Consider the following 25367-nt stretch of genomic DNA (forward strand, 5'->3'; position numbering starts at 1 on the left):
ATGTGGGAGGCACCCCAGCCATCCTCCCCAAATACTAGGCATTGCTCCTTTCCGAGCTCTCTCGGCCACACACATTAACGCCCTGGAGGCTGAGAGCAGCTGGAATCCCAGAGTGGGGATAACAGACGCAGTGTAGGCCTTGGGGTTGGGCCCAGGGCCCAGGGATGGGGTGGGAGGGCTGGGTGGGGAGTGTGGTGAGGCGGGAGGAAGAGGTGAGGGGTGTGGCCGGTGGGTGGGCAGCTGGCAGCCTTCGTTGGCAGGGAGCAGAGGGAGCAAGGCAACAGGCCTAATAAAAGGGGCCATCTGTCGAGGTTCCAGATGTGCGAGGGGTGGTCATGACGAGCCGAGTAATCGGGCGCCGAGCGCGAGCTGTGCCCTCTCCACGCTGGGCTGCGGGGAACCGCACACTTGAAACCAGGCATCAGGAGGCCGCTGGCAGGGCTGTTGTACTTGGGCCTTTGATGTTTTAATTAGCCAGCAGTCATATTAGGTGACTCAGGAGGGGACGAGCGGGAGATTAATACGGCAGTCAGAGCCCCTGCACGGGGGATGCAAATGACTTTTCTGAGTGGGGACTGAAGTGCTCACGCTAAAAATGCAGCTTAGTGGTACTTGTATGCATTATGCTGGGGACACGGCTGTGGCTATGTGTATCCTTTTCTGGATTCATGTCCAGGGTGGACTATGGAAGCTTCTCGGGTGGCAGAGACACTGACTCCATCTCAGGGGGTTTGTCAGGTCTGCCTGGGATGCCCACTCCCAAATTTGGAAAGGAGGCTCCGAGCTTGCGGGCATTTCAAAGGCTGTGTCAACACCTCTTGCTTTGGGAGCCTGTAGAGACCCTGAGGAACTAGAAGGAAACGGTCTTGCAGCCCAAGAGGAGACAGCGAGGTGAGGTGGTGTCAGCCTGAGGCCCCGTGCCAGGAATTCAGCTTTGTAGGATCCGTGACACCCTGATTCCTTCCCCGCTCTCCTTCCCTCCTTTCCTTCTCTCCTTCAACAAATCCATATTGAGTACCTACTGTGTGCCAGGAACTTGTGTTGCAGGCCCTACAGTGGTCCCCATTCTCATCTCACAACTGGGAGAAGCATCTTGCAGCTGCGAGCTCTAAAGCAGGGCTCTGCAAACTGCGGCCCGCGGGCCAAATTTGGCCCACGGCCCATTTTGATACAGCCCATGAACTAAGAATGGTTTTTCCATTTCTAGCTCGTTGAATAAAAACATCAAAAGAAAAATACTGTTTCGTGACACATGCAAGTTAGACGACGTTCAAATTTCACTGTCCACAAATAAAGTTTTATTGGCACACAGCCACGCTCATTTGTTTCTATATCGTCTACGGCTGCTTTTGGATACAAGGGCAGAGCGGGGAGCTGCAATGGAGACCAAGATCACAGGGCCCGCAAAGCCAAAAACATTTCCCATCTTGCCCTTTACAGAAATAGTTTCTGCACTCCTGGCCTAAAGGATCAAATTCCAGTAGCTGAATTCTAAGTTATCTTACTTACGTCTCCATCTGCTTACATGTCGCTGCATTAGAGATCTTTCCAGATCATTCTTTAAAACAGCGCCCGACCCCTGTGCCTCTCTGCTCCTTCACGACCTCTATAATGCTTTCTTTTTATTCATCGCACTTATCACTGCCAACGATTGTTGGGAGTGTATATGCATTTGCACGTGAATGTATATATCTCTATATGTTACAGATACAGATTTATATGTCACTATAGATATTTAGACCTAGATATAGTTGTCTGCCTACCCCCTGCTCATTTTGCTCCACCTCCAGCCCCTACACCAGTGCCCAGCACATGGTACATATCCAACAAATATCTGAACTCGGCTGTGAATTGAATTTTTTCCCTCCTGGATTCCTATGTTGAAACCCTAACCCCTAATGTGACTGTATTTGGAGACAGGACCTTTAAGAGGTAATTAAGGTTACATGAGGTCATAAGGGTGCATCCTAATCTGATAGAATTGGTACCCTTATAAGAAGAGAAAGAGACATCCTTTCTCTCTCTCTCCCTGCACATGCACAGAAGAAAGGCCATATAAGGAAGTAGCAAGAAGGCGGCCATGTGCAAGCCAGGAAGAGAGGCCTCGCCAGAACCCAACCACACTGGTGCCTTGGTCTCTGACTTCCAGCCTCCAGGACTGTGAGAAATGACTTTCTGTTGTTTAAGTTGCCCAGTCTGGTATTTTATTATGGCAGTCTGAGCTGATTAATATAAGGTGTAAATACACTTCAAGATTGTGGACTTCCTCAAATGCTAAGCCGAAAACTTTGGTCTTGATTCAGCAGAGAATGGAGAACCCCTGAAGTGGCCTGACCGAGGGGGTGACCTTATCAAAGCCGAGTTTTAGGAAACGTGGCTGCAAGGGGTGCCATGGAGAGAGGGCGAAGGCTGAGTGACCCCCGAGGGGGCTGCTGCGCCAATGGAGGCAAGAGGGCGTGAGGGTGGAAAATACAGCTGCAGGAGCAGCGAGGCAGGAAGGGAGGGGATGGAGACTGGGGTGTGGGAAGCAGGACAAGAGCTGGGGGTGTGAGAGGATGGAGGGAAAAGGGCAGGGTCAACATCGGCTCAGAGGATTCTGGTCTAAGTGGAGGATGGTGGGCCTGCAGCAGAAGTTGGGAAGTAAGGAGCAGGAGCGATGGGAAGGTGGAGGGAGGGAGGGAGGGTTTTAAGGCAGGAAGATGGACACTAGACATCAGAATCTGATCCAGACACAGAGGCCAAGCACCCTGCCCCGCCCCCAGTCATGGGCTGTGACCGTCAGGAGCCTCACAGCAAAACAGGGATGAGAGCCTGACAGCAGCGAGGGAGGCCCTTGCGAGACAGAGAACATCTCAGGAACAGTTATGGGCTGAACTGAGTCCCTCCCAAATTCATATGCTGGCATCCTAACCCTGAGAACCTCAGAATATGACCTAATTTGGAGTCTTTAACAAGGTAATTAAGTTAAAATGAGGTCATTAGGGTGGCCCGAATCCAATGGGACTGTGTCCTTAGAAAAGGGGAAATTTGGAGACAGACACGCACACAGGGAGAAGGCCGCATGAACATGAAGACAGCCACCTACAGGCCAAGGAGAGGGGCCTGGAGCAGAGTCTCCCCCACAGGCCTCAGAAGGAACCAACCCTGCCCACACCTTGATCTCAGGCCTCTGGCCGCCAGCACCGTGAGACAACCAATTTCTGTAGTTTCAGCCACCCAGAGTGTGTGTGTTGTTACGACAGCCCTAGGAAGCTAACCCCGGAGGCAAGGCCCAAACCTGTACAAAGCAAGTAGTTTCTCAATCTTTCCTGGTTGGCGCCAGTGACAGCTCCTCCGTCACAGGCCTGCAGCAACCTGCCCCGCTTGGCTTGTCCTACAATGAATGCAGCACGCTGGGGCCGAGCTGGGCAGAAGCCCATCCACAGCAGGGACAGAGACCACACATCGTGCCCTTCTGCAACCCCAAGCAGCCCGGCTCCAACCTGCAGATACCACCTCTTCACGGCAGCAAGTGTAGCCTGGTTACGAGCTGTGGCAGCTCAGGGTCCAGGACCACAAACCAGCAGGTACACACCTATCCATGCAATTAAAAAATTGCTACTTACAAAGCATGACCCACTGCGTTTAGTACCTCAAAGTATAATTTCCTTGTAGTGTATTCAAAGCATTATTTCTACAGTGATTCATTCTTTATAATAACTCCACGGAAACTTGAAATCACTTATTCTTCCTCTCTCTCTCTGCTGCTGACAAAGGTCCGTGTCCTCCGGTGTGTGGAGGAGGATGAGGGAAGTGGGTGCTCTGGAGTCTGACCCATCGGTTTGGGTCCACGGACGAGGGTCTCTGGAGACTACAGGCCTTTAAGACACATCATCGATGCTTTCTCCAAATCAGTTTATGCTTATAGTTGCCATGAGCTCACAAGATAACCAGAGGTTACTAGACAACCTTAAACTTGGTTCCATTACCAGACCAGAATGTCTACGTGCACTGCGAATTAATTTTAAAAGAAATCCTGTAATTATCCTGCGGCCCACCCCCATTACATTGCATTATACTGTGTGTGTGCATTTATTAAAAGCATTAACTTGCTAAATGTAAATATTTAAAATGCACAAGAAACTTTATGATTATGTTTTGGCCTTTCTACCTCTTAAAATGTCCTGGGACCTTCAGAAAATGGGAGTGGGTTGGGCTCTCCGAGAATCTCTTTTTGGATGGGGTCTTGGCAACGGACATCAATTTGCAAGGAGAGGGGGGAAAAATGACTTCGCCCCAACTTGGCCTATCCGGGAAAGGCATTTGAATACGTCTGATGAATGAATGGGCATGAAGAGTGGTGTCACCGATTCCAGAACCAGAATGTCATTGTCCCCCTCAGACAACAGCTGGGACAGCTTGCATTGAATATATTCACTGTTAAAACAAACAGCCAGCAAAATATGTGGAAATTCCAGCGGGGTTAAACTCAAAGACCATCAGTTCAGGCCCCACTTCCTGGCTCCACCCTGGCTCTGAGCCCCTAGGGCAGCGGGACACGGAAGGCTGGTCTCCTGACTAAGTGACCTACAGAGACCCGGGTGGTCACTGAGCAGGCGATGGTTGGGTGGAGGGAAGGGAAACGTTAGCAAGAGTTGGAGTCTGCTGCTGCTGGGGACTGAGGGAGACAGCTCAACCTATATTCCTGGAAAGCATCCTTGTTGAGGGGCCTTTGTCCCCTTTGAGGGCACCCGGGGAACACTGGGTAACTCGCGAAGAGGGGCGACTGAAGATGCTTTTGGGAAAATCCAACACAGTGTCTAACTCTAGCCATGAGCCAGATCAAGGCAGAGGATAGCTGGCTCCATGGAGTTGGGGGTGAAGAATGAAGAAGTTTAACGGCATCTTATTCTGGGGACTGGGGGCACCTCCCACAGAGAGAAATTCATCTCAAAACACACGAGGTTTCTAGAGAGAATCTTAGGGGATGGAGTAATTCAACAGGCAAGATGTCAACCTGAGTGGAGCCAAGAGAATCTGCTCAAGCCAGCCTGTGGCTGTGTGGGAAGCGTGCATGCACGATTCTACGAAACCCCAAATATCACAGCGTCGTAACTGCTGTGGGTGTGTCTATGTCTGCAGCTTGTCTTGGAAGTGGAAGTTTCTGGAAATCGAGGCAAATATTTGATGACGAAAAGATGTCTTGGCGGTGAACTCCTCCAGGGCAGTGATCAGGTTCAGTTTCTTTTCATTTTGAGTAACTTTTAGGAAATGCTATTTTGTGCCTGACCTGGGCTAGCCCATTGCACGTCCACGGGTTCAGTGAACCCTCGTGGTAACCTGTTTTTCAGATGAGGAAACAGGGGCTCTGAGAAGTGAGGGGATCGTCCCCCAATTAACAGCTAACCGGCAACAGAGCTGGGCTTGGAATCCAGGCCCTCCCACCTCCTGCCTGCCCTCCCTGCTGTGCATTCCTAGAGCCTGGCCCCCAGGAGGCATAAACCACAAACGCCCCATTGATGCGAATGAGCGACAGGGATGACGGTGCAGTCAAACGGGGAAAGAGGTGCACTCAGTTGCCAAGACTCAGCGGGTGTCATCTGTAAAATGGGGACAGTGCTTCCTGCATTCTGTGCCTCACATTAGCGATATAATAATTAGTAACATAGCTATGCCTAAATTAGCAATATAATGATTAGCTGAATAACAGCAATAATAATAATCATACACAATTTTGGAGCACTTATTCTGTGCCTGGCTCTATAGAGTTAAGAGTGGGCTCTGGGGGCTCCACAGCCTGGGTCTAAGTCCCATCTCCCCCACTTACTAGTCACGTGACCATCATCAAGCTACTAAAGCCTCTGTGCCTCAGTTTACTCATCTGTAAAATGGGGACAAAAATAGCACTTCATTGGGTTGGACTGGGGATTAAATGAGACTGTGGACTTAGTGCTCAGCACCGCTCTGACACTGCTCAACAAACATTTGCTGTTACTGTTACAGCTGATGCTGGCATTTCCTGCACTCTCTCATTTCATCTCCCCACAACTCCCTGGGCCCATTAGCCCCTGCCGGGAAATGAGGCTCAGCACAGGTGCTAATTAGCTGTCTGACCAAGTTCACCAGTAGGAGGAGGCAGAACCTGGGCTGACCCCGGAGTGAGTGAGGCCAAGAGCGAGAATGGCCACACCCCCACAAGGTGGTCCGGTTATCCCGTTATTATTATTTTTTCACATATTCATGGGAAGTGTGTCAGGGCTGGCTGAGGAGGTTTCCCCAAGGCACGTGGCTTGTCGCTGAGGGGCAGAGCATTTTGCTGGCTTGCCCTCGTTCAGAAGCAGCCAGGCTGGCTCTGCCGGCCCCCTTTTGGTTTCCAGCAAAGCCAGCACCAGCCGGCCAGTTGGGGCGTGTGCTCATGGACAGAGGGGCCCCGGAGACCTTTATTCTCTGAAGAATGGGGACCCACGAGCACGCCCTGCTCGCCTCATAATTTGGAGCTCTCCAGAGAGGCTGGGCTGATGTTGACACTTACCAGGAAGTAGAGAATAGCTTCTCAACAGATTTTGACATTTTGAAAGCAGCCGGCAAGCCCTGAGTCCCCAGGGGTGAGGAACTGCCAGGCTTCTGATGGGGGGTGATTTCAATATGACAGTCGTCTGACTACCTGATCCCCTTTGTCAGTAGGAGGCTGGGGGGGGGCAGCGGGCTAAGAGGGGAGAACCCCAAATGGAAATCCCACTTCCTGAGGCCTGAGACCCCCTCTTGCATCAACTAAGGATGGGACGGATGCTTAATTAGTACCTGCAAACAGACGTTCTGCCCTGAAGCAGGGCATGGGTCCACCTCTCGCCCCTTAGGAGGGCAAACCAGGCAGGTAAGGGGAATAGATGCTTAATAAGAAGGGAAGGCGAGAGGGCTTGATTCAAACTCTAAGGTTTTTCAGGGAGAATGTACAAACAGCAGTTTCTCATGTCATTTATCTCAGGTAGCATCCTCTCTTAAAGGGGTTGTTATGTAAACGGCCTTTAGAATGTTGTCAAAACTCAATACCTGTCTCAGGTGGTATTAGCATTAAAGATAAGGATCCTCAGCAAGAAAAAAAAAGGCAATATTATCAGCCACAGCTGTTCCTTTTACTGTAACACCTTTTCCCACTTTCTTCTGGGCAAACTCCTATGTGATCTTCAAAACCCAGGTCAAATGTCACCTCTTCCGGTAAACCTTTCCTGACACCTGCACTTCCCACAGCATTTTGTGTCTCTCTCTATTTTAGGATTCATTGCACTGTACACATGTCTCCCCACATTCATCCATGAGCGTCTCAAGGGCAGGGAGGATGATGTTCGCATATCTTTGCTTCCACCCCAGAGCTATGCACACGGCACGTATTGGGCGAATGCTGGGGGATGGGCAAACTGCTTCATTCTGTCTACCAGCCCAGGCCAGATACAATTGGCAAGGGGATGTTAAAGATGAGCATCACGAAGTCATTCACACGTTGTATCCTAGTGACCAGGGACTTGGGTCTCACTGGTCCCACCCATGGCTGACCCAGACTACTGGCAAGAGAAATGACTGCTAGATACAGATTAACGTCTCAGCCTTCTGAGACTGATTTAGGAGAAGCTGCCTCTATGGCCGATTTTCCTGGAATTTGGACAAACGAGAGCATCAGGGAGGATGGGCCAGACCTCACTATTTCTTCAGGGAGCTAACGGTCTTCTGAGTCAGGAAGTTCTTTCTCATGTCTAGCCTGCATCCGCCCTGCTTCACTTGGGCTCTGTCGCCTTTTGTCCGGTCCTTGGGAAAAATGCAGACCTTCTCCCTCCTACGTGTCCTCCTGAGTCAGGGAAGCAGGTGGTGGCTGGGTCTCTCTTTGTGTTAGTAACAATGCTGACCCCCAACAGATGCCTGAAAAAGCAGCCAACGTGGGTTACAAGTGGGAGGAGGGAAGCAATTCCAGGAGCTCCAGGTAAAGTGCCTTCCAGCAGCAGAGGAGAAGCTGGGCCTAGGAGCCGGTCTTCGGGCCAGAAAGAAGAACACTGCATTTTCTATCAATTTGCTCAGCCTGGAACATTTCTGAGCCCTGTGGTCTGGAGACATCCAGCAGGAGGTAAGAGGGCCATCTCTGCGACAACTGAGGCCCTGCGGTTCCGCCTCCTGGCAGCTCTGCATCTGAGAGGCATCTGGAAAACTGAGTCTCAGACAGCAGAGCCAGGAGGATCTCGCGGGCCAGTGGTTCCGAACCTGTTCTTGGGTCATGGAGCACACTGAGGGTTTGACGATGACAAAGGAGGGACGTAATCCCCAGGCGCTGCTGGTCTCCATGCTGTGCTGCCAGGAGCTCCCAAGTCTAAAGACATTTGGCAGGTGACCTCAGGAAGACTCAGTCTCCCCAGGGACACGGAATTCTAAGGCCATGGAATTGCCGTGTTAGAGGGGGCCCTGGGGCAAGTGCCCAGCGCCACTCCCTGATTGCTAGAGACTGAATGTGTGTCCCCAAAATTCATATGTTGAAACCTAACCCCCAATGTGATGGTCTTGGGGGAGGGGCATTGGGGAGGTGACCGGGTCCTGAGAGCAGAGCCCTCATGAATAGGATTAGTGCCCTTATACGAAGAGACCCCAGAGAGCTCCCTCACCCCTTCTGCCACGTGAGGACAAGGAGAGAAGATGCCTCCCATGAACCAAGAAGCGGGCCCTCACCAGACCAAACCTGCCGGCGCCTTGATTTCGGACTTCTAACCTCAGAACAGTGAGTAATAAACTTGTGTTGTTTATAAGCCCCCCAGTCCACAATGTTCTGTCACAGCAGCCTGCCCGGACTGAGACGTGGTCACTTCATCACGATGCCCTGCAAAGAAGGCCCGTGGTCCTACTACTCATGCCTGCCCTGTTCCCGACACCCACCCAGACTCCTCAGGCTTGAAGTTCAAGGTCACGTTTCTCAGGCTGTCACTGTCTAACCGAGGTGGACGGCAGGAGAGGAAATGGCCATAATTCTGCCATTGCTCAGATTTAAGCAATGACTTTAAGGGTCTTTTTAGTGGGGTCTAGGCTTCCTCAGCTGCTTCCCTATAACCCAGATCTCAGAGGCTGCTGGGGACCACCAATTACAAACTCTGATACCGAGAGGGGACAGGCAGGTAAGGGAAATTAGTAAAGTGCGTGTGTGAGGGAGTAATTTCAAGATAGAACATGAGGTTGCCTATTAAACACAAAAGACTATTCTTCATTTTCATAAAACAAATCTTTCTCCTCTTTCCGGAAACATATGAACCTCTTGTTCTGTCTCTTCTTATCCCTTATCATAAAGATATGGATACAAAAGATCTAACTTTCATCCTATTATAAGAGAATCAACAGCACTAACGTTATAACAAATGACAACAGACACTGGCCTTAATGAGAGGGAGACAACAGGGAGTGGTGGGGATTGTGGCAAACTGCAGAGCCCATGCTGTGTCTAGAGGGGGCAGCTGCTACTCAGTCCAGGCGGATTATTGCCCCATAAGAACATAAGCTCAATGCGGTCAGATCACCCACATTTTTAAGAGAAGCTGTAAATATGATATTTAAATAAAATTTTGAAACATCGGCAATAAATTCCAAGTGTAAACATCAATTGTCTCTTAGGACAATACAGTGCAAACCTAACAAATCATGTCTACAGCCTGTATCTGGCCTGAGGCTGCCTCTTTCTGTTCTTTGTCTTGGGAGGGTTTGAATGATGGCAACACCGTTTTATTTTCAATTAAGAAAGAAAATATAAAGAAAAATTCTAACATTGTTCCTTTAATCATTAATGGATAATAGTCCTCTCACGCTCACAGCGTGGCCATGATTTTTGAGGACAGCATCATAGAAACCTACATTGTGCTCATCCTCCAGACACTCCCAGATGCCACTGCAAGAGGGAGAGTAATGGGCCAGCAGGAGCATGAATCTGACTACTGCAGAATCCCTCAGGTCCTTATCTTCCTGGCCAGCCACAGCAGCTGAGAAAGGCATCCCCACTGAGAGACTGGAATGGCCCATCCTCCCCGTGAAGCTATGTAGAGAGGCTCCAAGCCATCACTCAGTTGGGATGGGGATGGAAGGTGATGATGGCAACCCCGCCTGTGCCATCCAGGGCTTGGGGCAGGTGGAGGGAAGGAAGGAGGCGACCTGGGCCATCTCCCCATTCTGACCTCCTGCTGGTCGGTCCATCAGGACCCACTGCAATGCAGAGGCGGGGCGGGAAATCCACATGCTTCACTAGGGATGCTCTGGCTTGGTCCCACAGCCGCCTGGGCAGGTGAGAAAAAAGTGCCACTGATCTCTAGCCAAATCCCGACTCTCAGGAAACCATGTTGACTCAGCCGTCAAAACACATCTCAGCAAATTGGCAAAGACTAAAAAGTTTGATAACACAGCAAGTTGGTGAGGCTGTGCAGAAACACTCTTCTGCTTGGCTGGTAGGACGGGTACAACCTCTATGGTGAGCAATTTGGCAATTTCTGCCCAAATCACAACATACATGACCTCTGACCCAATAATTCCACTTCTAGGAATTTATTCTATTGATAAGCCTGCCCATATGCCAAATGAGGTAGTTATACAATGTCACTCATCACAGCCATGTCATAGCAAAATATTGGCAATGATCTAAATGTCCATCATGGAGGTGTGGCTCAACAAATTATGGCAGAACCAAACAAGGGAATGCTATGCAGCTGTGAAAAAGAACCAGGACTCTCTTTATCTACTAATTGGGACTAATCACCAAGATACGTTGATAAGTAAAAAAGCAAGGTACAAAATGATATGTATAATGTGCTCTCATTTGTGTAAAAAATATATCAAAATAATGTTTGTGTCTGTCTATGCATAAAATGTTACTAAAAGGCCCACAAAAATGATGAATATTGCTTACCTCTGTGGAGGGAAACTGTGTGTCTGGGTTTAGGGGAGAGAGAAAAGCTTTTCACCATGCATCTTTTATATCCTTTAAATTTGGAACCATGTGAATGCCTTTCATGGTAGAAACAATTAAAATTTGAAAAATGGCAAGCTCACAAAGAAAACAAAACAAAGCAAAAGCCAAAATCCATATTCCAGGATAAGCACTCCTGGCCCCAGCCCCCCGAGGGCTCCAGCCATGGTGGCGGATTCCAGTCCAGCATGTTTTGGGGTTTGGCTCCCCTCACCGCATCTTCACACCCGAGAGGGTTCAGGGAGCCGTGGAGCATGGGTGCCAGGTTGGCACCACCCGCTTACCTGCTCCTTCTCTGAATACGGGTTGTTGAGGACGACGGGCACGTTGCCCTTCCCCCACAGGTCGTTGAAGACTCGGTCGTTCTCCACGCCGAGGGGCAGTGGTTTGTGTGACTTGCCATCCAGGTCTCTGCAAAGCAAGGCAGGGGAGGTGAGGAAGGTGTGATGTCGGAAGGACCGGCTGGTGGCCCTGGTCTGGAAGTCCTGAGTCAGCACAGAACCTCCACGGTTCACCCACAGCACCGTACGTGGAGCCAGCGTGCCTTGGGCGCCCAGCCTGACGCTGCGTAGGGTCACCAGAGACGGGTGGAAGCAGCCCTGTTGTCAGGCGTGAACATGAGCTCATCAAGTCGGCACCGATGGCTGACACACACCCGTCTTTGTGAACATCATCTCAGAAGGGCTGTGATGTGCATTTTGCTCCCCTCCCCCATTTCATAGATCTAGAAACACAGGAGGCCCATCTCCTAGCAGAACCCCAGGACAACTTAATGCCCACAAGATTTAATGGTGGAAAATGTAGGAGGCGGGAGGGGTGGGGAAGGAAACCAGTCCTGGGGGCCAGGGTGGTAAGTCATTCCATCGCTGAGACACTGATAATAAGACTGAGGATACTGGCCAGGATAAACAGGAATGAGTCTGCAAATAAGGGGAACAGAGCAAGAAAAATACTGCTACTATTAATAGTGACAGCTATCGTTTATTCAGCACTTACTATACGTCAAGCACTTTATGTAAGTTTTAGTTAATTTAATCCTTGTGACAACCCTATGAGGTAGGTATGAATATTAATCACCATTCTACAGATGGAGTGAGTGAGACAGAAGCTAAGTTGCCCAAGGTCACAGTATTGCAGCCTACTCTTCACCCATTCTGAAGTGGAGGCTCTCGTTACTGTCATCATTTATCATCAGCATTATCATTATCATCGCCACCACCATTGCTGCCACCACCAGCATCATTGTCGCTACCGTCACCATCACCACCATTACCATCACCACTGCCATCATTCTTAAAATCATCACCATCACTATCATAATCATCATCATCCAACATCTCCTCCTTATCAGCATAGCCATCACCACCACAGACACACGACCATCATCGCCAGTGTTAGTATCATCCTCATTATCACCATCACCATTGCCGTAATCAACCTCATCCTCCTCATCACCTTCATCCCATCATAATCTTGATTACCAGCACCATCATTACCAGCATCGCCCCCCCTCCTCTATTATCACCATCATCATCCTCACAATCTCCACCAGATGAAGAAACAGAAGCTCAGAGAGGTTAAGTCACCAGCCTAAGCGACACTGCTAGTGATGGTGGAGTTGGGATTCAAAACCAAGCTTATTTCTGATTCTAGAGGCTGCCTTCTTAACCGTGAAGCTTTCCTGGCTGCCCGCTTGTGACCTCTAATAGGTTCGGAGGAGGCTGTCTCAGCCAGGTTCCACACACTGGCCACCCTCTGCGACGGACAGAAGTCACGGCTGAGATGGGACTGACTTCGCATTAAAATCCACATCTCCCTGCCAGCCCCGCCTCACCTCGGTTCCTCCACCCTCTGAGCTCTACCCTCTGCTTCCTGACAACCTGCCTCTTTGTAATCCTCGCATCCACTTTTACTCTGACTACGGCATCTGTCTGTTCTCCAGCCTTGGGCAATGTGGCTGCTCTGTGGCTCATCTCGGTTTTGGTCCCAGGTGTCAAGGCTGGCCCTCGTCTAGCCCTTTGTTCTATGTTCTCAGCTTTGAGGACGCCCTGTCTTGGCTCCATAATTTCCACCAACCCCTGATCCGGTGCTGATGGTCATTTGGGATGAATTAGAAGCCAGAGCCCAGGGGAGTGCATAGTCCCGAGCGGCCCCTCTGGCTGCTCACTTGGGGGCTGCCAGACCCCTCTCTTTGCTGTATTTCACAAAGTCCCGGCGGCCCACGTCTAAGCCACTTCCGCTCTTCTGCTTGGAGAGGTCAGCAATTGTCAGACGGAACATTCTGTTTTACCCTCTTTAAAATGTCACCGAAACACACTGGGAGTCGTTCTTGATTACAGATATTTTCCAAGTCAATGGTTTACCTACGTGGTGATAAACAGACGAATTGTCTGTCAAGAGGGCTGCTCTAAATGTCACTCAGCTCCCTCTCAGCTCCGAAACTCCTGATTCTAGGATCTCACGTGGCCACAAATGGGGATTCGGCAGAGGAGGGAAGAGGTGGATATTGTTCGAGCATCTGTAATGTACCAGGCACTTGCACAGAAGTTATTTCATTTAACCTCAATGGACATGCATAGTCCTATTTTACAGACGCAAAAACTGAGCCCAGAGAAGTTACGTAAGTTTCCCGGGGCTGTGCAGTAAGCGCGCAGCAGAGCTGGAATTCGAAACTGGGTCTGACGGCTGCTGGGCCCAGATCCTTCCTTTTTTTAAACAGTGACAGGAAAACCTATTCACGTTAAGCCAGAGGCTAAGGAGCAAGTTATCCAACATCTTTTACTGAATGAGGCCAGTTTACAAAATAGCCAGGGTACAATTACCCAGGCAATTCTGAAACGGCTCACGCGGCTCATCCTGTGTGAATCTGCAGGCAGCGCTGCTGTCACTGTCATCCTTGTTTTTGTTTTTAAGCCTTTAACGCCTTTGTTTAAATAATGCATTTGAAGTGTTTTGTCAACACGAACTTATTTAAGAGTCCTGTGTCATGAGCAGGGGAAGAATATTTTTAATATGGGACCATGGGGAACATCCGGGTTGAGCTATTTTGCTTTTATTTATCCAGGAGCAAAACCAGGAGATTTAGGTAGATTCCCCACCCTGCGTCTGGCAGCGATAACCGAGGTCTGAGGGAAATATCTGGCTCATTGCTAGAATTTGCTCACCCGGGAAGCCAGCTGCTGGACGGGTTCTTGTGGGCAGTGTGGCACTGGACGGTGGATAGGGTGGAATCGGGTTCAACTTTTGACTTTGCTGGTTACAAGCTGTGCAACTTTGGATATTTTGGACACTTAAGCTTTCCAATTCTTAGTTTATTCATCTCTAGAATAGGGTTAAAAATAATACCCAGTGCAGGGAGTTGCTGCAATGGTTAAATGATCTAAAGCTTACCGCACTACCACGTGGCACCTGCTGTCGCTCGTACTATTCATTTGCTTATGGGCTGATCGGACAGAAACAGAAAGGGAGATGCTGGTTCTGTAGGAAACAGCCAAGATTTCTCTAAGCCAGCGTGCTCTGGGAGAACCTTCCGGCACGACGGAGACATTCTACATCTGTGCTGTCCAGCATTCCAGCCACTAGGCACTGTGGCAACGGAGTGCTTGCACTTGGCTACTGTCGGTGAGGGACCGAATGTTTAATTGTATTTAACTGCAATTAAATTTAAGTAGCCGTATGTGGCCAGTGGCGACAGTATTGGACAGAGCAGCTGGAAGCCTTAATGTCTCTGAGGACTGGGAAATCAAGGGACACATGGCTTCCAGCTGAGAGAGGGGTGTCTTCCCTGGGGTGAGGGGGTCCCAGGCAGGGATGTCTGTACTCAGACCCTTTCTGAGCTGTCATGTCTTGTTCACAGAGCCCAGGAATTTGAGAATTCTCTGCTTCCCTTCTAGATTCCCACCTCTCACCATTCTCAGCCTTGACCTCCACTCTCCACTGTTCCCGGGGAGCACACTGTGTCCACTCTGACATGTACACTTGCCCTCCCAGGATGCCCTTTCATCTTCCCTCTGCCGAGAGCTGACTCCTACTCACCCTTCAAGGCCCACTTCACAGCCCACCTCTCCTGGGGGTTAAATAAGGTCATGCACGTAAAATGCCTAGCACACAGTCGGCACTAACTAAACAAGAGCTATGTTTATCTTCATTGACAACTAAGGAAACTGAAGCTCAGAGAGATTAGGTCATTTGTCGAAGGTCACACTGCCAGCGAGCAGTGGGGAAAGCTTGAGTCAATTGTCTCCTTCTTGCTGTTCTCCTAGCTGAGAATCACCGAGAACAGGGCTTTTAGGGGTGGGGGAGTGGCTTGATGGGACCTTATGCTTGTAAAAAACCTCAAATTTAGATATTGGGTATTCCCTCCAAAGGCAGTAGAGCTGCTGAATGTATTTATCTGTTAAATGCAATTTTGGTAACTCTGATGCATCATTTCCTCCCTTAAATAAATATACTGGGAGCCCCTAGATGGAGGCGGATGGGCCTGTCTTGACGTCTCAGAAGCCTGGACAGTGGCTCTCCTTTGTCAGTGCTCAGGGTTCCTGGTCCCGCCCAGCTGCCCAGAGTGGTCTCAGTTTAGATCAGGGTTTCTCAATCTGGAACTACTGATATTTTGGGCCAGATAATTCTTTGCTGTGGGGGGCTGTGCTGTGCATTGTAGGATGTTTAGCAGCCTCCCTGGTCTGTACCCATGAGATGCCAGTAACTGCCCCAGTGCCCTTGACAGTTGTGACAACCAAAAACGTCTCCAGACATCACCCAGTGTCCCTTTGGGGAGGAAGCAACATGTACTCTTCCCTATTGAGAAGCACTGGCTTAGATGCAGCTGAGGACGCCAATCTCAAGCTTCCTACTGCCTCCCATCCTTGCTCTACACCCACCCAAGGGCTCGCCAGCATTTATTTGCTAGGCCCTTATTCCCAGGCCTCACTCAGTGGCTCCCACCTCCTCTCAGGCATTCTCATCCCTCTGGAAAGGCCATCCTCCCATGACCTTGGCAGTCTGGGTGGACCAGTGTCTCCAGAGCCATCATGTGGTCACATTTGGTGGTTCTCAAACTTCATCAGAATCAACCAAGGGGGTTGGAAAACTGCCAGAGCCCGCCCCCTGGCGAGTCTGAAGAAGGGGGTGTATGTGGGAACCCTGGAATCTGCATTGGCAAAAGCACCCCACAGGGGGCATGGACACCCCTGAAGCCCCACCTCCCTGGAAGAGCTCTGCCCGACTCTAGCAGTGAAGAGCACGACTCCCTCCTGGCTAGAAACGTCACCGCCCCCCAGCTCTCCTGCTCCCCTCCGCTTTCCTCCTATAAGACCAGCACGCACCTGGTGAGCGTTTTCTACGCCTCTGGCAAGGACTCAGCTAAAGCCCTTTTTCTTCCACTTCGCTAGCTGGATGATCGTACTCAAGCCAAGAGTCGGTCTAGCATCTCGAAACCTTCTGAGAACCTTTGCCAGATCCTTTCAACTGAGGCTTGGTGGGAGCCAGGGACCCCTGACCTGTCACAAAGCGGGGACGGGGTCCTGGGCCCGACTCCATAGGAAGTTTGCATGGTGTTAGTCGGCCCAGTGCTGACCACTAACCAACCCCGAGGACCCAGGACGGGAAGCAGGTGGGCCAGGCCTGCAGACGGGGCCTGCCTGCTCAACCAGGCGACGAGGCTGCTGAGGAGCAGCTGGTCCTGGCAGGAAGCCTGCCTGCGTCTCTCAGCACACTCCCCTTCTCGCCCTCCCCGCGCCAACAGCCTTTGGTTTCTGCCTCCACCTGGCCGTGGATGCTGGGAGCGGAGTTAAAGCAGGAAGACTTGGGGGCTATGGAAGCTGGCTCTGGGGTCTCTGCAAAGCTTTTCTCCTAGATTTCATCATCCTGGTGTAGGGGAGATCTCGATAGAGAAAAGGAGATCTCGATAGAGGGCCTCTGGGCTCAGGAACAACCATGGTTCTCATTCCTCATGTCACACAAGCTTGGCAGAATCCTCAAACTCGCGTCTACAGGGTCCGGGCTGGGCCGATCAGGCTGAATTTGGATGCTGGGGAACTGGAGAGCCCAGGACAGCCCCTGTCCAGGTCCCGGGGCTGGTTGTCTGACCAGGATGTGGACTTTGTGCTAACAGCTCTTCTAATATATTTTATTTTTTTCTGAGAGGCTGGAAACCAGTTTTAATGTGAAATCTCTTGATTTCTCTATTTTGCCACAAATTCACTTTTCCAGAAAACTCTGCAGGCCAAATAAAAGTCATGGGAGAATGGGGTGTGACCTTCAACCTCCAGTTTGTGACCTCTGACCTAAAGGGATGTTGGAGCTCCTCCTCCTGGAGTGATGGAGAGGGCGCCTGGAGCGGTAAACCTTCTGGGTGCGGCTCGACAGGGGGTGAGCTGGTCAGCTGCTCGCCTGCAATGAGCAGTGACCACCACTGACCTCGGGAGGAACCTGAATGGTAGTTCTGGAAGGAATCTTGGGGCTCCTCTGGTCCACATACCATTTTTACAGATGGAGAGACTAAGGCCCAGAGAGGGGAAGGGGTTTTCCTAAAAGACGTAGGCAAAGGGTCACTAAACCCAGTCCAGAGAGACCTCATGGTGACGGCAACGGGGACAGCTATGGGTCAGCGGCAGGGCCTGGCCACAGCACTGCTCAATGGGGCTTGCCGGATGAGTGTGCGAGGCTGAATAATGGCCCCAAAGAGACCAGGTCCAAGTCCCTGGAGCCCACATACGTCCCCATGGAAGAAGGGGCTTCGCAGGTGCGATTCAGTCAAGGGTCTTGAAAATGGGGAGATTATTCTGGATTATCTGGATGGGCCTAAATACCATCAAAGTGTCCTTATAAGAAGGAAGCTGATGGAGATTCGACTACAGAAGAGGAAGGGCACTGATGACTGAAGCAAGACACACACTGCTGGCTTTAAGATCGAGGAGGGGACACAAGCCAAGGAAGGCAAGGAATTCAGTTCCAGAAGGTGAAGCAGGCAAGGAAACGGATTCTGCTGTAGAGCCTCCCGAAGGAACGCAGGCCTGTGGACACTTTGACCTGATTTTAGCACCGTGAGACCCACTCCAGACTTAAGACCTCCAGAACTATAAGAGAATAAATGTGTGTCACTTAAGCCACCACGTTTGTGGGCTTTTGTTACAGCAGCCATGGGAAATTGATACAGTGAGTGGGTGGGGACAGGGACAGGATGGCATGGTGGCAGGAGGGCTGGTGGTCCCTGCCCCTCTGTCTGTTCTCATGGCCTGCCACACTCGCCTACTCGTACTCAAGCCCCAAGGCCTCCTTTCAGTTCCTTGAATGCCCCAACCTCAGGGCCTTTGCTCCTGCTGTGCCCTCTGTCAGGAATGCCCTTCCCTAGATGGCACATGGTTCGCAGCTTCTGGCCTCAGTGTAAATGTCGCCTCTTCAGAGAGGCCTTCTTTGACCCTTCAATCTACGCAAACCCAGGCTGTGTTCCTTCAAATCACTGTTTTATTTCCTTCCTAGAACGCAACACAATCTAAAACAATTGCATATGTCCAGTTGTTTATTATTCATTTCTAGTCTATGATCTGACTCCAAACGGCAGAGCTTCATCAACAGATCCCCAGTTCTGAGGACGATATCTGGGGTGGAAGAGATGCTCAATAAATATTTGTTGAATGAAAGATGGTGAGAAACAGCCTGGTTACGCGCCATTTGGGGTGGGTGGGTTTATTCCATAGCTCTTCCCAGAAGGAGGGGCTGGGTGCCACTTGACAAGATGGCAGGGACACAGATGGAAAGAGGGTGTGATGGGAGAGTCACGACTACAAATAGGACCTCTCTGCTCCACCCAGGAAAGGACGGCCGGGGAGCCACACACGTCCCGACGGTTGAGGTGAGAGGGCAGAGCTGCAGTGAGATCTGCTATGACAGCACTGTCAGTGAGTCAATTCCTTGGTGGGAAACTCCCAGCAGAGTCGTTCAAGGCTCTGAGGCGTGCCAAGCACGGCCAGGGGGAGATCGGCCACCACAGACAGTCCTGGAAGCCACGCTGTCATTGGCCGCGCTGAGTCGGTTCTCCAGGGGGGCTGTCTTTCATAGACAGCACCTTGGGGCCTCAGTTTCCCTTTCAGACTGAGAAAATATTCTGAAGTCTTCAGAAACTGGATGGCGAGTGGCCAAAAGTGCAATCTACAAAGTCAGGAGAGGTCAAGAGCACAGGCCTGCGGTCAAGTCCTGGCTTTGTCACTTGCTAGCTGTGTGACCTGAGACAAGTGACCACTCCTCTCTGAGCCTTAGTTTCTTTCTCAGGAAAATGGAGTGCTATGAGGAGCAGATGAAGTACTTGATGTAAAGACCTTAGCCTGGGGCCAGGCCCACCTGGAGTACTCAGTAGAGGTTACCCAGCAGAATGATTTTAAAACTTGGGCTTGTCACAGAAGGCCTCTTCCCCCCAACTAAGCTGATTCTTTAGGGTCAAAATTGACTTCTGTTTCTCCAGCCACATTCTCTTATCTGGTTTCTCTTTAATTTTAGACACTCCTAGTGAGATTTCTAGGTAGAACCAGGACCAGCACCCTGTGGCCAGTGCTGTGTGACCCTGGGCAAGTTGCTTCACCTCTCTGAGCTTCAGTTCCCTCATCTATAAGGGGGCTGAAACCACACATTCTACTTAGAGAGCCGAATTCATGCAAGCTCTGAGGAGGTGACTGTGCTGAAGGTAATCTAAGAAACCGAGTGCCCTGCAGTGGAGAAGTTATCAGAGCGCAGGGCGAGGTGGGCCGGCTGGTCCAGATGGATGCTTGGACCAGGGACCTTGGCCTCTTTAAAACCCTCCTTCAGGGCAGCAAGCTGAGCAACCTGGATATCTTCTGACATGCAGCCGTTTAAAGGGACCGCTCCCAAATGCAGCAGGCCCAGGAAGTTCCTGGATTTCTCTTCCTTACGCATCCTCATGCTGCCACCACCTGCCAGGGCCACCGCCCCCCGGGAGGAAGGGATGAGTCTGTGTCTAGAATAAACATCACTTCTCCCCCACCTCAGGGCGAGAATCCCCGGACAACAGGACCAGGGATGCCTCAGGAGAGAAAGGGGCAAGACAGAGCCAGAGAGTAAGTCTGTGTCCACGAGGAGAGGACGATGGAAGGAAGCACATGCGGCCAAGAGAATGGGAGAGTGGGGGGCATTACTGAGGACCAGCGATGGCTGCAGCCTCGGCTCGGGCCCCAGAAGGTGGGTGTGACCTGGATGTGGGGCTCCCGGCCTGGAGGGCAGCTGGCCTCATGGTCACCTGTCCATCCAGCATCCAGGATGCCAGTTCTGACCCCCACCCCAAAATGCAGCCCGGATGGAGTGGCCCCTGGGAAGATGAGTCATTTCCAGGCAGCCTCGTGTTCCAAGGGGCTTGCACCCTCCCAGGCCTGCCAACTCCGAGAGTGACCCCAAAGAATCCTCTGTCTCCAGGCTTCCATTTCCTGACTTGGGATGCTGATTCTCAATGAGGCACTTATTTCAGCCGCTAGGAGGCAGTGTGGCAATTTGTGAGTGCACGTTGGGTTGTTAACGATGATGGTGAGAAGGCTCCTGGCATGACAGTGGGAGGGAGGTGGCCTCAGGGGTGGTGGATACCCTGCTACGCCAGCGACAAACCCACATAAAGAAGAAAGGTCCTGGCTGCCTCACGACCTTTGGACATCCACACAGATAAAAAACAGGCTTAAATTCCTGAGCCACGGTCCCAATGTGGGCTTATGTATAGATAGGGCTTTCAGGCAGACTGACTTTTCCACGCATGCAACTGTTGGGTAAATCAAAGAAAGACAGGACATCGTTTTATTGGGAGTCGTTCACCATTTTGGAAAAGCACGTCACCAAGGCGACACTGCTGGTGGCATTTGAGTTGCCAAAACCATACACCTGTGGCAATCCGCATTTGATGCTGTCGTGTCTACAGCAATTCTGTGTCTAGGGACAAACGTCTGACCATTTTGGTGGAGTCTGGCCTGAGCACTGATATATTCACTGATAGGTTCTGGTATCATAAATTACTTTTATGCTCCGTCACTTTTATCTTACAGTTAGGGCATTATATTGGTTAAAAAGTGTAAAGCGTGGGTAGGTTATATGATCTCTGAATTAGCACCTGGTTAGTAAAGGGTAAAATAGTTTAAAAATATTTATTAAAAATGGGGGGCTTTGAGTCCGGCACGGTGAGTCACTGAGCCAGGCGGGCACCCTCTATTATTAAATATTACTCACCCTTAGAACCACTCACCTTAGTGGGGTTCATGGAGCCCTTACTCACCCTGGGTCACTTTCTCCCGAACCTGACTGCCCCCAGAACGGTATTTTCTGCTCCTTTTGCTCAGACAACTGTGCTGTGTGCAAGGCTGCCGCGAGGTCAATGGAGGGAGGACCGTGATGGATGAGGGCAGGCGGAGAGCTCAGATGCAGGTCTGCCAGAGCAGGACCCCAAGTCAGAGCGGCCTGTCCCTCCCTCGTCCTCGGGCAAGCAAAGGCTGCTGCCCCAAGATGGTGTTGGAGAGGCCCCTCGGGGTCGGGCTCCCGTTAAACTCCTTCCCACTCCACGATCCTGTCCGCGCCCGGCGGCCTGCACCTGCCCTTTGTGTCCCGGACTGTCGGCTGGGAGAGGGCCACACTGGCTCCTCGGAGGGGAGGGCCCAGCTCTCAGCGATGGGAGGGACTTGTCCATACCACACACGGGGAGTCAGACTCCTGGGCGGGTGGGGGTGTGACAGAAACAGAGCCCCGGGGAATTCTGATGCTCAGCAGCCCATGCCCACTCAAGAATCAGAAGCAAGCATATGGAACATTAGCTACTCTCAGGATTCAGCTGCCCGTGGGGAGGGGACTGCCCTCTCAAGGCAAGAGGGCCCCCTTCAGTGTCCCACTGGTCCTCGTGCGAGAGGCGGTGTGAGGGTGAGGAGGCATACATAGGATCGGGAGGGAGGGGTCGTGCCCATGAGCCTTTGAGGAGGGCCTTTCAATGCCCCCGGACAACAAGACCAACGATGGGTGCTGGATTTTACAGCTGCTTTGCAATTTAAGTCCATGGAATGAGACCCGAGGGGATGCTGGCGGCCCAGAAGCTACATGGAGACTAAACATGCCACCTGCGCTGCTGCTGTAGGGACCCCTGGGAGGTGGCAGCCGCCCTGAGGGCTGGGGTCTAGCCTGGGTGGCCTCCTGTGCTGGTCATGCGTGAACCAGGCCCCAGATCTCTGCCAGCCAGGAGAACCCCGAGGACTGATCCTGGCCCCCAGCTCTGGAAGTGGACATCAGGGGCCCGGTCCGTCGCCCCACCAAGAGGGTCCCACCACGTCCTGTGCACCGGGGTCAAGACTCCCTGTCTGCCGACTCATGGACATGGGACCAAAGGTGTGGGGGGTACTCCAGGGTGACCCCAGGGAACTCGAAGAAGAGAGAAGGAGCAGGTTGGAGGGCGGGGCTCAAAGGGCAGGAAGTCACCGTGCTTCCCCTCTGCCCAGGGGCTTCCAGCAGAGCCTCATCTTCCTACTGGTGGGCTCTGGGGTCTTGCTGGAATCAGCTTCCTTTTTGCCCAGGTGTGGGACATTGGGCAAGCCCAGAATGTAATGGGGGCTGAGGTGGGCCGCCATGGACTTAGAGGCCCGCCAAAGGGCAGTTTTGGGGCTGCCCCATCAGGAAGGAGGACTGGATCCCACTCAGTTCCCCAAACACCCCAGGTACTCTCGCACCCCAGGACCTTGGCACCTGCCGTTTCCTCTGCCTGGAACACTCCTCCTCCACAAAGTTGCAAGGCTCCCTTTCCCCATTCTCTGAGGGTCTTCCAATGTCGCCTTCCTAATGAGACCTTCCCAGACTCCCTATCTGAAATTCCACGCTGCCCAACATTTCCTACCCCATCCCTGTTCTGGGTACCTCCTTAGCACGTATCACGAATGGACTACCTATTATGCTTCTTCATCGTGTTTATTCTTTGTCTATTTCATTCACTGCTCCATCCCTGGAGCCCAGAAGTGTCGGGCACACAGTAGGTCCTCAACGAACATTTGGTAAATGAATCAATGCAGGGCCTGCAAAGCTATTTATTTATTACAGGCCCCGGAGGGACTTCCTGGTGACCTCTAAATGTTCTTGGGACACTCAGGGGTCCTTGGGGAGGGGGTTGGGGAATCTTGGCCTGGATTTCTGGGTGGCCCCAGACCTGACTTGGCCCCAGAGCCACCTCCCTCTACAGTCAGGGGTGGGTAGGAAGGGACTGCCGAGACCCACCCTGGTAGCCCTGGGGGCTGTGGGGTCAGTGCTAGACCTGAGATGACAGTGAAAGGAGGCAGAAAGGATCTTCTCTCTCTCGTACCTCCTGATCCACCAGTCTCGGGCCACCTGGCCCAGCTGCCGAGCCTTCCCCAGAGGAGCTAGAATTGCCCACTGTGCTGCCAGCTCTCCTCCCCCACAGAATCAGAAAATGCCAATCTGGCAAACACAGAGGGGCTGGTACCCAGTTCTTTGAGTTCTAGTATCAGCTCCCGCATGATCTGAGCAGGGCCACTGCTCTGGGGAGCCAGGGCCAATTCCCTACTCTGATTCCATTCCCTTCCTTTAGAACTGCCTTGCCCTCGACCTGCTGTCCCAGGGAGAGTGCTGGTTCAGGGTGCGGGTTGCCCAGCACTCAGCTCGTCCCCTCTCTGTTCTCAGAGCCCTGGCATCCACTCCATGCCGGGGTCTGCCATGCACACGTGCCTCTCACTCCCTGGGTGACCCCAGGGAAGGCCCTCCTGCCCCAAACCTCAGTCTTGTCACCCGTGAAATGCAGATTGCGAAAAGATCCACCTTGTGGGGTGGCTGGAGGATTAGATGGGAAAAAGACCGGAAGACGTGATGTGGGCTGCCATGATGATTAGCTCCGGGATTTGTGGCAAGAGGAACATCCTAGGAGCTATGCCCACTCCGCTCTTGCAATTGCAATTTTAAGGGAAAGAGGCAAGGGAGGCGAGTGGCCGTGCCTGTGCAGACGTCTGGGACAGCTCAGGCTGGCTTCTGGGCTGTGAGATGGAGTTTGGGACGTGCCTGTGCACAACACACACACACACACACGCATCAGTGGAGCTTACCTGTCAACCTGGACTTCTGCATCTTTTGTCTCCATCTTGGCAGGTCCCCCTCCATTGATGCCTTTGCCCCCACTGGCGAGAAGGCTCAGCACAGGCTCTATCTCTCTGAGCAGTTCATTGTTCTTCCCGCTGCCCTGGAGGGCGATCCCGGCACTTTTCTTGGCAGGCTCCTGGCTTGAGGGCCTGGGAGCCAGGCCGTTGGTGTGGCAGAGCGAGCCAGCTTCCTGTCTATTGTCTTGGGCATGCTGTGGCCCATTGCCAGGACCTGTGGCCCCATCCACGGTGAGTGGCTGCTCCTTGCTGGCCGATGGCTGGTGGGACAGATCGATGGCTGCAGTGGGGGGACCCAGGGGCCGTGTCACACGGATGGTCTTAGGGGTCCCGTCTCCAGTGAAGGTGGTCTCCAGGTGCGTGGTGAAGCCCTCAGGACCCCTCAGAATGAGGACCACGTGGGTCTCGGAGGCAATGCCCCTGAGGACCTCCAGCGCGCTGTCGTAGCTCAGGTCCACCAGGGGCTGGCCATTGACAGCAAGAATGATGTCTCCAGCCTGGATGAGGCCGCTCTGCTCCGCGGCACCCCCTCGAATCAGGTCTGAGATGATCACGGGCGGCTTGCTCACCCGCTCCTTCACCAAGAATCCCAGCCCCCCCACTTTGCGCTTGAAGAGGCGGACGGAGATGACATTGGGTTGGATTTGTTGAACACTAAACATGTGATTCTCCATGGCATCCAGTGTCCAAAGGTCTGACGACCTCCAAATATGTCAAGCCAAGACCGTTTCAGCAGGAGGAGCCAGGCTTCAGGCTGTGCAAAGAGAAGGAGCTGGGGGCCGGTGCTGCAGGGGCTGCAGGAGCCTGGAGAGCGAGCTGCTCTGGGGCTTTGGTCTTCTCTGTCTTTGACGTCAACTCGGCGTCATCCACTCATTGCTGTTCGGCCATCGGTGGCATGATCTCATGCGTCTGCCTCCTTCCCTGTTCTCTAAGGAAGCGATGGTTGATCAGGCAGACGTCAGGAGAAGCAGTGGGACGTGTCCCTAAGCAACAGGCCAGGCGGACTGGGGAGAAGTGTCTGGTGGATGTGTCTAGATGTGTCTAGAGGTGACGCATGCTAGTGTGGACTCTTCTCTGGGCATCGCCAGCCCACTAGATGCAGATCAGATCTGGGGCTTCCTGAGCTGAAGAGAAGGAACAGGGAAGGGATGAAGAGAATTAAAAAGATTGATGTGGAGTGCCCAAACCACCTTCAAAACTAAGATGGAAAACGCAGCCAACTGAGAAGTCTAGCCATGAGATGCTCTGGAGTTTTGAAGCCAACACAGAAGTGAAATCCTTCTTCCTCGAGGGAG

The 25367-nt window shown here is 52.0% G+C and overlaps 1 protein-coding gene across 4 annotated transcripts in view; it reads right to left on the reverse strand.

The window, feature by feature from the left end:
- Window positions 1-25367, reverse strand: part of NOS1 (nitric oxide synthase 1) — a 172870-nt gene that overhangs the window by 57794 nt on the left and 89709 nt on the right. For all 4 annotated transcript variants that reach the window (XM_070516150.1, XM_014854713.3, XM_070516147.1 and 1 more), the window contains exons 2-3: window positions 24022-25196; window positions 11239-11365 (exon numbers count right to left, since the gene is read on the reverse strand). In XM_070516150.1, the coding sequence (XP_070372251.1) occupies window positions 11239-11365; window positions 24022-24746 (852 nt within the window). In that variant the 5' untranslated portion in view covers window positions 24747-25196. The remainder of the gene's footprint in view (window positions 1-11238; window positions 11366-24021; window positions 25197-25367) is intronic.

The sequence above is a fragment of the Equus asinus genome, chromosome 8 (assembly GCF_041296235.1).
Source record: "Equus asinus isolate D_3611 breed Donkey chromosome 8, EquAss-T2T_v2, whole genome shotgun sequence".
NCBI classification, from domain to species: Eukaryota; Metazoa; Chordata; class Mammalia; order Perissodactyla; family Equidae; genus Equus; species Equus asinus.